The 13,622-nt window shown below is 40.9% G+C and overlaps 1 protein-coding gene across 17 annotated transcripts in view; it reads left to right on the forward strand.

Moving 5' to 3' along the window:
- Nucleotides 1–13,622, forward strand: part of atp2b2 (ATPase plasma membrane Ca2+ transporting 2) — a 627,627-nt gene that overhangs the window by 577,111 nt on the left and 36,894 nt on the right. For all 17 annotated transcript variants that reach the window (XM_048606377.1, XM_048606376.1, XM_048606378.1 and 14 more), the window contains one exon: nt 11,257–11,448. In XM_048606377.1, the coding sequence (XP_048462334.1) occupies nt 11,257–11,448 (192 nt within the window). The remainder of the gene's footprint in view (nt 1–11,256; nt 11,449–13,622) is intronic.

Raw genomic sequence — 13,622 nt, forward strand, 5'->3', positions numbered from 1 at the left:
TTTCGGGTCTAGACCCGAAATGTCAGCCTTCCTGCTCCTCTGATGCTGCTTGGCCTGCTGTGTTCATCCCGCTCTACACCTTGTTATTTCAGATTCTCCAGCATCGGCAGTTCCCACTATCTCTGTTTGAAATCTGCCACTTGCAGGAACAAGTACAAGGCTGGAGAAGGATTGTATTGTCAATGACTGTGAAGTTGAGCATGGCAATAAACTTTACTGTACTTGAATCTTTCCAGGCCGGAACTGGAAACATTTTTTTTTCAATATTTCACAGTTTACTGACAAAGGGAGGTAACTGAGACTCTGTATTCAAACAGAACTCAGCAATTCTCATTTTTTTCTGGTTCTCGAGACACACAGTTTTGCATTTCAGGCTTTCTCATAGTGCAGAGTGTAACTGACTGCATGTCCAACACTTTGAGAACCTGCATGCCATATGCTGGACCTGAAGGGATTCCATTTTCCAAGGTCCACATGTGCAGTGCACCTTGCAGGTCAGTTCACAATATCCTGGCAACAATAATGATGTCTCCATTCTGTGGTAGTTCATTGAGCCCGCTGCATTGGTAAAGCAAAGTATGGCTCATGGAAGGTGAGAGCTATCTGTTGATCACATAGAGCAAAACACTGGCATGTAACCCGTGACTCACCCACCACACAAAATCAATAGCATTCATCAGTGAAAACAATGCTTTTGCTGAAAGCTGTGCTCTGGAGGAGCCCTTCAGTATGAAGCTGTTTTTTCGTAATTTGTGAGAGTCTTCTGCATGCCATACAATCCTCACCATCTTTGGGGGAGAGTCCTTGCCACCAGAAATATGGGGGAAGCTGAGGAGCATAAGGAGGATAAAGAAGAAGGGGAAGACATGAAGCAAGCTAGACAGCCACTTTCTGCATGGCCTATCTGTGAAGAACTAGCTGGATTGCAATTCCATGTAACTGCAACCAATTTTCCATTTATCTAAAGTCCTAGTCTTCCTCTAGGTCCTCCATCCCTCCTGTTCACTATCCTACTAACCATCACGGTGGCCACAATACAAAAATAAAATCTATCACAAAATAAACACATTAAACAATATTTTAAAATGATACCATGCCATATTGCATGATAGCACAAAGTAATTTGCAGCAAAACAAATTAAGGGTATAAGCATTGCCTTAGTGCCAGGTTAATTTTTTTTTGTGTGTGCCTTTGCCAGTCCTGATGCTCCTGTGTAGTTTTACTGCAATGGCTGCAGCATGGCAGGTAGAAGGCTGGTGACTTTCACTGGAGGACACTGCAGATGGTCTTCGAAGGACAAACAGATAGCTCAAGGCTTTGAAGGCGCGATTGATGTTGAACATTGACAGCAGCAGTTTGGCTGGCTGACAGGCAATAGCATGAGCAGTGGCAGAGTGTTACAGCAGGAAGGCTGAATGCCGTCATCCTGACAGAGGAAAGCAGATCCCACAGAGTTCTTGCTGTTAACCTGGGCTGATGTGTCAGTGATTGTAATAATCTATTGGAGGACAGATTGCAGTTGTGCTGTGAGACCCTGTAAAGCCCTTATTGAACTCTATAATCTACAGCCACGATGACAGCAGTCTGAGATTTCAAGGCAGCAAGCTGATCTTGTATGACCTCCATGTGAGCTTGCACTGCAGCACCTTAATTCTCTGCAAGGAGATGATGTTGAACTTGTACAAGACACTTGTTAAAGCTCACCTAGAGTATTGTGTACAATTCTTTTTTAATTTTTTCCATGGGATGTGTGTTTCATTGCCAAAGCCAGCATTTATTACCTTTCCCTAATTGCCCAGAGGGCTGTTAAAAGTCAACCACATTGCTGTGGATCTGGAGTCCTGTGTAGGCCAGACCAAGTGAGGATGGCAGTTTCCTTCCCTAAAGGACATTAGTGAACCTGATGAGATTTTCTTGACAATCAACAATGGTTTCATGGCATCATTTGACTTTTAATTACAGATTTTTTAAAAAAAATTCAACTTTACCATTTGCCACGGTGTGATTTGAACCCAAGTTCCCTGAACATTACCGGGATCTTTGGATTAATAGTCTATGATAATACTACTAGGCCAATGCCGGCCTCAGTTGTAGTGCCACATTAAGGAAAGATGTGAATGTATTGGAGAGAGTGCGGAAGTGAGTTGCAAGAATGGTTCCAGGAATGAGAAACTTCAGTTATGAGGATAGATTGAAGAAGTTGGGACTGCTCTCCTTGAAGAGAAGAAGGCTAAGAGGAGATTTGATGGTGGCTTTCAAAGTCACGAGTGAGTTGGACAAACTGTTCCCGTTCAAAGAATTATATTTTAGAAAGGAATGAGATGGCATAGATTTAAAGTGATGTACAAACGTAACACGGGTGATGTGAGAGCAGGTAGTGGGGGAATGGAATGCACTGCCTGGAAATGTGGTGGAGGCAGGTTCAATGAGGCATTCAAGAGGGTATTGGATGATTATTTTGATAGAAATGGTGTACAGGGATATGGGGGGGAAAGCAGGAGATTGTCACTGGATAATAGAACTTGTGCAGGCACCATGGGCTGAACAGCCTCCTTCTGCCCTGTAACAATTCTGTCACTCTGATGTGTTTTGCTGCCCAGGAACATTGGGCATCAAATTGCTGCATCATGGCCATGCCCAAATGTGTGAATGGGGATTGGCTCCAAGCTCAGTGCAAAAGCCATGTATCAAGTTACTGCTGGACTGCTTTATGCTCTTTGACATCGGCCATAGGTTTTCTGGCAGTTTATACAATGTGTCAAACATGTCATTGTCTGCACCAATCAGAGTGCATCTCTTGGCTGCCCCATTGAGGTTTCACTAAGTCACCTGCACCCATTGCAGGTTGACATCTATGCCTCCCATCTGGGCTGTAGCAGTGTCTCAAAATGTTCAAATCCTGCCTGTAATCTATCTTCTAAGATAAGTGCACTATTTGTATTTGAACAGGTGGCCGTTGATATGAAATCAAGTGATGGTGTAACAGATGGTGTTTCTCTATCCACAGATACAACCTGACCTGCTGAGTATTTCCAGCCTTTTTTTGTTTGTAATCTTCGTTAAGCAGTGCAGACTGGTTTTAAGTGGTGCTAGGAACTTACAATTTTGGACCTACAGAAAATAAGCTGTACACAGTCATTGCTGGCTGTGTGCAGGAATCATTCTCATAAGTGAGCAACTCTGAAGGAACGGCGATATATTTCCAAGTCACGATGGTGAGTGGCTCAGAGGGGAACTTATCGGTTCAGGGGTTCCCATGTATCTGCTGCCCTTGTCCTTTTAGATGGAAGGGTTCGTGGGTTTGGAAGATGCTGTCTGAGGATTTTTAGTAAATTTCTGCAGTGCATCTTGTAGATAGTACACACTGCTGCTACTGAGTGTCGGTCATGGAGTGCGTGGATGTTTGTAGATGAGTTGCTGATCAAGCAGGCTGCTTTGTCCTGGATGGTATCAAGCTTCTTGTGTGTTGTTGGAGCTGCACCCATCTAGGCAAGTGGGGAGTGTTCCATCACATGTGATGGAATTGTGCCATGTAGATGATGGGCAGTCAGGAGGTAAGTCACTCACTGCAGTATTTCTAGCTTCTGACCTGCTCTTGCAGCCACTGCATTTCTATGGGAAGTCCGGTCAATGGTAACCCCCAGGATGTTGATAGTGGGGGATTGGGGTGATGGTAACACCATTGAACATCAAGGGGCAGTGATTGGATTGACTTTTATTGGAGATGGTTATAGCCTGACATTTGTGTAGTGTGAATGCTATTTGCTGAAAGCTATTTGCCACTATCCAGCCCAAGCCTGGATATTGCTCCAATAAAGCTATTCTCCAGCATTGGTTTCTACCTCTCATTTGAAGTAATGCGAAAATTACAGATACTGTGTGGCAGCACTGCCCTAATGACTTAGTCACAACTGTAGAACATGCAACACGGGTGGCACGGTGGCTCAGTGATTAGCACTGTTGCCTCACAGCGCCAGGAACCCTAGTCCGATTCCAACCTCGGGCAACAGCCTGTGTGGAGTTTGCACATTCTTCTCATGTCAGTGTGAGTTTCCTTGGCGTACTCCTGTTTCCTCCCATAGTCCTAAGATTTGCAAGTTAGGTGGATTGGCTGTGCTAAATTGCCCATAGTGCCTGGAGAAGTGCATGGTTGCAGGGATGGGTGGATCTGGGTGGGATGCTCTTCGGATGGTTGGTATGAATTCGATGGGCTGAATGGCCTGCTTCCACAATGTAGGGATTCTATGAATGAGAAATGATCTTGAAAAGCTAATGTTTTCAAAATTACTTCACTCATCAAGACTTAAGACAAACCTGTTTTGATATGACTAATAATTAGTTAATGTCGGTATGCAAAGTTTTGCTTTGCACATCATTTCTCCAAAACTATTGTCATCATCAGAAAAGCATGTTCAATCAGTTGAAGCAAGGCAAAGAAATGCTTGATATAAACTGAGCAGTCACAAGATTCAGAGCAGCCTGTCCCTCATCAGCTTTTCAATAATCTATTGTTCAAGGGAATTTCAAAAATTCTATGATCATTTGGAATGTTCTAGAAGAAAAGGCATACTGTTTAAAGTCTTGAGACATTTCAGTGTAGAAAAAGGTGCAGCAGGCCTCGTTAGGTATTACCATTGCCATTCGTAACCAATTTGTCTATCCTGAAATAAAATAAAGAACTGCTGGAGATCTGAAACAAAGACAGAAATTCCTGGAGAAACTCCGTAGGTCTAGCAGCATCTGTGAGCAGAAAGCAGATTTAATGTTTTGAGTCCAGAGACTCATCAATTAACTCTGCTTTCTTTTTACAATCACTGCCATAACTGCTGAGTTTCTCCAGCAATTTCTGTTTTTGTCTATGTCTGAACTCTTAGTGTAATTTCTCCCCTTCACATCCTCCCCAGTGGGATGACAATTTTCTGATTGTTTGTGTGGAATGTCATCATGTAACTGCAAAAAGAGCAATCTTCAAACCATTTTCTGAAGAAGGGTCTAGACCTGAAACGTCAGCTTTCCTGCTCCTCTGATGCTGCTTGGCCTGCTGTGTTCATCCAGCTCTACAGCTTGTTATCTCAATCTTCAAACCTTTGTCTGCCAAGCACTCGATAAGATTTGAGCACCCTCTAGTGATTGCAAATTAATCGTAATGGAACTCTTCTGTACAATTCTGTGCTAAATCCTTTTTTGTGTATTCAGCCCATCAAGTGATACCAATGCAGGACATTTTCCATTTGCTGCTGTTTCACATAATGTTTGAGACCAATGAGGTAAAGTTTCCTTTAGTGTACCTCATCACCAATACACCTTAACTTCAATCTCGGAAGAATATCCTTTTTGAACTATGCTACAAACCTGATAGAGATAGATAACTTGTTTAAAAAAAAAGAGATTTGAATAGCCAGTGACCAACTTAAAGGATCACATGACAAGATTTCCCATTTTACGACATTTTACTGTAACAAACATTAAAATGAACATCAGTATGCAATTAATACACTAAATTTTAGAGTAGGCATTCCTTAATAACATCTAAATACAACTGTAAATCCCAATGATGCACATTCCATCATGCTCACAGCAGAAATGTCGCTTGTATACTCAAGTGCAATTCCCTCCTGGGTAGGTTTTTTCCTTTCTGCCATGTTGTTGAATATTCCAGTGACCTTCAAATGAGGTCTCTTCATTTAACTCTTTGAGCATGATCAACTGGACTGTCAGCTATTAGGTCCACCTCCATCTGTTCTGTCTACTTTCTGAATAGAAAACCAACACTGACAAGCATCCTGCTGTCACAGCTGTAATTTGCCAGCTATAGACACACAGCCACTCTTCATCTTTCTCTGTCTTCCAATAGTCAAAGTCTCGAAGTCTGGCAACAGGAATATCAGCTGTCTTTATCCTAGTGTCCAGATGTTACTTTCTGTAAGGCCTGATCTTGGACCCTGTCATCATGGAACTCAGATCACATGGGTCTATCGTTGACAAGTAGCGAGGTGAGTTCCATGCTAAGCAGCAGTGAGTTGCTAGTTAAAGGAATTATTGGTCATTAATCATCTTGTTAAAAGCCCAACTCACCTCAATAATATTCAGCTTTCGCTCATACAAAATGTGCCAAAGAAGCTAAACATTGAGAAACATCAAATAGAAACCGGAGCAGGTACCAGGCAACTTCAGCTCACTTCACTGCTTGCTCCAAAGGATCTCCTTGTTGTATATGACCAAACAACATCTAAGAATGTGATCTACAGGCACCGGTTGTAGGCACCTCATGTACACAGACATTGGCATCTAGCATTTTTCAATTCCTGACAACCATTGCAGCGCCTTTCCAAGGCACTTGCAGGCTGCTCACAAAGCAAGACTTGTATTGAAGGGCACACCAGCAACTAGAATCGAAACACTGAAGCAGGGACACTTTGTGCTCATGGATAGGGACCCAGCTCACACATTGGACTGGGTTGTATCTCAGCGCTCACTCACTTAGTGCCTCCTGTATATTCACAACATTCATGCCTTGCATTGCCTTCCATACCATGCTGGTTATTGCAGTGACATAGCCAGGCAGTTTGTCATGCTGGCCAGCACTTGTCAGTCAATAGGGCCAGACCTCTTGCTGTATTGCAGTGTGCTATGTTAATCTCACAGCTGCACCATGTGCCAGTAGTCTACTTGACAAGCACACTGCAGGTGCAGCAAGCAAGCAGCCATGTCTCGCCAAAGTCCATGTACATACCTGACAGTCAAGGGGTCCCAGGCCAATAAGTTAAGGGTATAGCCTCTGATATCTGTTCAGGTGATTGGTCATGGTCAGCCATTCGGTCAGGGTATTCTTTGTCAGGGGCTTCGTGTCTCTTTAACTCTGAGGTTGTCAGTCTACAGCTCTAGCTTATCAATCAGAGATTATTGAAAATGCATTCTCATTGTGTTGAAAGACTTTCTGAGCTGGAGGAGAACATCAAAGTAGAAACAAAGAAGATATATTTACAGAAGACCCAATGGAAAAAAATCAAAGCCAAAATGCAGGATGTAAATATTGCAAAAGACATGGCACATAAAAAAAAGCATGTCCATTGTTGGGAAATCAACACTCTAACTGCAAGTAGCTTAGTCACGTTGCACACAAGTGTTTAGCTGGAAAAAAGTAAAGGAAGCCTATAACATTTGCTGCTGGAGAGATGGCAGATGATGAAGCACTTTACACCATACAAAAGCTGGCATTGTCAGGTCTGCAGGTTTGACACTGTTCGAATGATTGCTCCAGGAGGAGACTCTGATGGTGATGTGAAATGTCAGATAGACATTGATACTTTTTGTAACATCATGGGCTGCACAGACCTGTGCAAAGTGGCACAAGATGTTGAGCCAAAAGCAAAACCATCAAACTTAAGGTTGAAGGTATATGATGGAATGATACCCATCCCAAGAGATCATGAATGTGAGAGCCCAATGCAATGTGAGGAATGAAGATCTAGTGGTTCACGTGTTAGATGTAAAGCAAATTCCACTTATTTCAAGTGAAGCAAATCTGTAGCTTGGATTGGTAACCGTACACATGCCAGAAGAGATTTGAAGTATTTTGTAGATCTCTCGGCTGTTAACTGCTAAACAGGTCTGAGAAGATTATAGAAATGTTCTTGCTGGTCTTGGATATCTTATGAAAGTCGATAGAAGTGTGAGACCAACTCAGCATGTGCCAAAGAGAATTCTAGCTGCCCTCAAGCTCAGTCTGAAAGTCATGATAGGAGAACTGGTGCCCTAACCAACCCAGGAGGTATTGGGAAAACAAAAGAAAGATTTAAAAATAAAAGCCTACTGCAGTTTCTATTCCCTATGATAAGCAAATGAAAGCCAAACTGATAACTATCACAGAGTAGCAGATGAGAAAACATAAGAAAAAGATGCAATTGAAGATGGCTGAAGCCAAATACATAGGTTATGTACTGATAATAACAGACCTTTGTCTGGATCCTGACAGTAAACAATAGGATAGAGCCCGAAGAGAGAGAAAGACAGTTGGCTAGACAAAGGAGTAGCTAACAATCAGGCTGGGAGGGTGAATAGTTGTTAATGGGGACTGTTAGTGACTCTCTTCAGTGACAGGGGGTGTGTAATGGCAGGCTATCGAAAGCAATACAATGATTTGTTGGATTTGTGAGCTATCCAGTGAAGTTTTTGCCTAATTTGTCATCAGAATGTGAGTATCTACACAAACTCATTGCTAAAAATGTGCTACAAAGGAGCAACGGCCCTTTTCTGTCTCTCTCTCTCTCTCTCTCTCTCTAAAGCTCCTCCAATGAGTGTGTAGTTAAAAAAAAACACTAAATGCCCTCCTCATTGCTCGTGGAGGGTTCCTGAAGAAGATTCTGGAATCTACCTCATCTCTTCAAAGATAATTCAGCTAGCCACAACCGATCCAGAAAGACACCCCATGTGCCACCAGCTTCTGCGTACAAATTGATTTTGACTACAGATCAACATTTGGACCAATTCATGATTAATCAATTTCTCTTTAACTGTCACTTGTCAAAGCACTCTTAAGATAGCAGTCTGCGAAGTTTGTAGTTTTTATCAGACTTAGGGATTGTGTGTGTGTGTTAGTTTTCAAGAAGGGTATTTATGTACTTGTATCATCTACTGAAATGAGCTAGTCTTTATTAGTTAACTTGAGAAACTTGGCTGTCTTGTTTCTGATATTGAATTACATACAGTCTGATATATATATCTTGAAGCCTTCGTTGACCAGTGAGTGCCACAAGGACTAGATTGAATTATCAGCCCCTAGAATTACATTTTATTTTAAATAGACACGTTTCGAATGATGTTTTTGACTTAGTTATAGTGCTCCTTCAAAGGGCTATCAATTCATTAATTATGTTCATTGTTTGTCAATTTGCTCAAAATAGTATAAATAGGGACCGCTGGGACATTGGGTAATTTCATAGGTATGAGGCCAGAATATGTAATGCTGCATTCTGTAAATAACCTACTATCAAGGAAAGGGTATGCATGGACTGAATTCACCATTTGGATTGATGTACAAGTAACAGGGAGAGTTGATGCTTTGGAGGTAAAAGGAGGTGCTCTTGTCATGAAGACAATATGGAAGAAGAGGTTCAATTCCTGATTAGAAAGGATGCGGAGAATGTGAGCAAACCGTTTCATCTCCTGTGGCCACAGTGAGGGATGGAAATCAGTGGCTGGAAAATGGGGTTTTCAGCAAGAGCCAAAAACAATGACTTTGGTTTTACCAATATTTTAATTACAGAAATTTCTGTCCATTCGCTCCGAGGTGTGGGACAAATGTTGTGACAAATTAAAGGCAATAGAGATTTCAGGAAAGGTGGGGATAAGGTAGTCCAGACTGTTGTCCATATGTAAAATCTGAAGTGTTTTTTCTATGACGTTATCAAGAGGCAGTCTGTCTGCAAACGTTAGAAATTGGAAAGCACAGAATCTCGCTCAAACTCCGAAGGTTACAGTGAGCAAGTATGAAGAAAAGCTATTGTAGGAGATGTCTGTCTGTCTGTCTGTCTGTCTGTCAATGACAGAGGAAATAAAAATGAAGTCCGGTCATGGTAGTCCCTTTCAGCTAAACGACAGAGGAGAGGCATCAGTGGACTCTGGCATGTTCAGCAATGTAAAAAGGTTGTCGGCAGATTAAGAAGAATGAATAGAAATAGTGCACAATGATCACAGTCACAAAGGATGCAATTTGTAACTTCAATAAGAGCTGTTTCAGTTCTGTTGACAGTTTTGTGTTGGGCCCATGCATGCAATTGATACTGCCTAATGAATTCCTATGTTGGACTTTCAGCATTTAAGCTCATAAATTGCATTAAGTTTGTTGGATGAGTGTTTTTCCTTCTATTGCAGTAGAAGGATAAATGAGGATGAGAGAAAAGCCTTTTTTGGATGGTACAGATTATTTTCCCTGTAGAGTTCTTTCTGAGAGAAAAAGCTATGCCATGAGCAGGAAATAATCATTAATGTTGATTAAACTTGACAATTGTTTGCTGGATAGTTGGACAGGAATTCAGACCTGTATATAAGATAGAAGATTCTCAGCCATAGTTACTTAAGTGAGAGGGAAATTAAGGAAGATGCAAGTTGGTACCAATCGAATGTGTGATATCAAAATGTCAAAAAGTTAACCTATTTAACACAACTAACAGATGCATAATTTGGCGTAATAATGCATAAATGCTTATGGTGTTGACTCCATTTCTGATCCTGCAGAGAACTTGTCAAAAGAATGTGTGCAGCATTTTATGCTCGCAGATTTCTTTGAAAAAATCTAAAGGATTTCTTTATTTAAGCTTTGTAATCAAATGCTACCACAATCTTCAATGGCTTAGTTGTAATATATGTTGTTTCAAGTCCATAAAATGTTTGGGATTATTTAGCGTCTCCCTTGTGTACAGTAGTTTGTGCTGATACATCACCAGTTTATATTGGCTACATTACAACACCAGACGTGTTGTGACATTTATATCATAAGTTGATAATCAATAGGGAAAAAGTGTTGATCTGTAATGTTTGTTAAGGAGATGGACTTTTGAATGCCTCAGTTTAACTTTATGACGAGACTGTTGCCATGGAGATTGTTTCATGCAAAGACAATAGAACATATTAACTGAAAATGCACCCCCCCACGCCACAACTCGGTCTTTCAAAGTTTAATTTATTTGTAGCAATCATAGCTAACTTGTAATTCCAATATTTTGTAAATGCAAAGTTCTAGTTAGCAAGCCAGTAATTCTTTAGCCAAATCCCTCGCGACTGCATAGCAGTAAAATAGGTGCAATTTGTCACATTGTGGTCCTGTTTATTTTTACAATTCAGTGCTGTCACAAGATTGTTTGACACTGGGTGTTCAGTATCATTCCAGCATAGTTCGAAATATTTTTCCTGATATTTGAAACAAGATGCATTGTTTTTGCAATCAAGATGCCCATGAAAATCAAGTTAACATTTGATCTCTCTGACCTGATTAACAGTGACTAAGAAAAAGAGTTGTATTCCTAAATATTGATGATCTTATTAATAAATGTAGTCTAATTAATGGTTTTAATTAGTGCTGGCTATTATAACTTGATATCTAATGATTAATTATAGTAATTCTGGTTAATTTAATTGAGTGTTTTTTAAACATTAAATTCAATCTATTCATTTTGTTTTCTTTCCCCAAATCTGTTAAATACAAAGATTTCCTGACACTAGTGGAGTTGGTTAACTGTCTTTTTATTGTATTTTAGGGCATTGCTGGCACTGATGTAGCAAAGGAAGCCTCTGACATTATCTTGACTGATGATAATTTCAGCAGCATCGTGAAAGCTGTCATGTGGGGCCGTAATGTTTATGACAGCATCTCCAAGTTTCTACAATTCCAGCTGACAGTGAATGTAGTTGCTGTCATAGTTGCATTTACTGGAGCATGTATCACCCAGGTGAGGGCTTACTGCCTGTTGTTTGCATCCTAAATTATTATTTTACAGAATATAGTCAGGTGTTTATGGCCATGTGTTTTTCTGCCACTGATAGCAGGGCCTTTATTCTAACATTTTGCATTAGTGTCAATATTCAAATCTTTAATACCTGCACAAAAGCATTATGATACATCATGTTTTATGAAAGGATGATCAGAATGCCAGAAATATTGCTAAAAAGTTGCACCATTTCGCCCACCCCTGCTGTTAACCGAGTAAAGAAACAAATTATCTGAGTGGTGTTGAGACTAATTCAGAGCTATCCTCAGGATTCATGACAGAGATGAAGAGGAATTTCTTCTCTTAGAGGGTCATTAAAATATGGATTCCATCCCCACCCCCGACCAAGACAGCGGTGGAAGGTGGATCACTGAATATATTCAAGGCTGAGGTTAGATGAAGTTTTGATCTACAAAGGAGTTGAGGGATACGGGGGAAATGGATTGATCATAGAATCTATAGAGCGTGGAAGCAGGCCATTTGGACCATTGGATCCACACTAATCATCTAAACAGCATTCGCTCCCAGATCCATCCTGTCCCTGTACCCCTGCATTTCCCATGGTTAATCCACCTAGCCTGCACATCTGTGGACACTATCGGCAATTTAGCATGGCCAATCCACCTAACCCTCACACCTTTAGACTGTGGGAGGAAAGCAGAGCACCCGGAGGAAACCCACACAGACACAGGGAGACGGTGCAAACTCTGCACCCAGTCGTCTGTGGTTGGAAATCGAACTCGGGTCCTTGATGCTGTGATGCAGCAGTGCTAACCACTGAGCCACTGTGCTACTCATAATTAATGTCGTAATCAGATCAGTCACGGCCCTATTAAATGCAGAGTGGGTTGAGAGCCAAAAATATCAATTCCTGCTCTTGTTTCCTTTTATCTTATGTTTTTCATTCTAGATTATAAAAGTGGAACTTGAGTACAACAGTGAAAGAAATGAACACTGTTGCATACTTAGGCAGGAAGCCTAAATAAAGGCACTGCACTTAGTAATAGAAAAGGCCAAGTGGAGAGTTAGGAGAAGATTGCCAAATTATGGAGAAGGCTTGAGAGAACAGAGGGTCAGAACCAGGACCTAGGAAGTCGCAAGTGGTTAGACGTGGAGCGATGGCAGTCAATTCTTAATGTGAGAGTGTTCCTTGAGATTCCACATTTGAGTAAGTTGGCCAGTCTGTTGGTTGGGTTTGCCTCAGAGTAAATTAATCTGGGGTGGGATGCAGTTGGACTTGGAACTCCAAAGGCTTCAGGGCCCATTTTTGCATGTGAAAATGGTCCACCACTTGGTTTAGGCAAGAGTAAAAGGTCTTTTGCTTTGACCTTACCCCATTTGGGAGATAGCATATATCTGTGTGGAAATGTGAGCACGATTGTTATCTGCTTCATTGGATCTTAGTCAACATGTAACACCGGGTAATACAGCAGCCAATCTCTTTTGCTAATTTAATATAAAAATAGATAGGAATAATAATTAAATGTATTTTGGGAGATGTTAATGGCATACATATCTTTGTCTCCAGCTAGAATCTGACGATTTTTCTCAATTCATTGCTTTAAGTTGGCTTGTGAGGTAGCTAGAAAAGCTCCATTTCAGTTGTAAGACTTTTAATTTAAACTTTCATTAATTTTTCATTACTTTGAAATTACCCCAGGGACTTTCAGTAACAGTCTCAGCCTGCTAAGCTCAAGAGGATATAAGTCAAATTCTATACATCTATTTCTATATATAGAGATATCTAGAAATATTGTTAGAACCAGGAAAGGGGGCATCATGATTTGCTTCTTTTTAATCCCCTCTGTAAGTCACATGAATTATCTGTGTTTTTATTTCTCTTGTAGCATGTAGCATCACACTTGGCTAACCAGATCAAGCATGAGGGTAGGTCAGTTCCAATCTTTCCTTGAGTGAAAGAGGGTGGAGTTTTATTAACCAAACAAACTAATGAAACGTGACAACAAATACACACGCAGAAACTTAGGTAATGAGTTCACACAGGTTGGGGGAGGGAGTATCTAGTATAGACGGAAAAGATAAAGGCAGTGCAGTTTTTTTTAAAAGTTCTTGAGTTGCAAGTGTGAAACCTGAGTCACAGCTGCTTAGCTAGAGTCCTGTTTCCTCAGGAAGTA

This window comes from Rhincodon typus, chromosome 16 (genome assembly GCF_021869965.1).
Source record: "Rhincodon typus isolate 14 chromosome 16, sRhiTyp1.1, whole genome shotgun sequence".
Lineage (NCBI taxonomy): Eukaryota > Metazoa > Chordata > Chondrichthyes > Orectolobiformes > Rhincodontidae > Rhincodon > Rhincodon typus.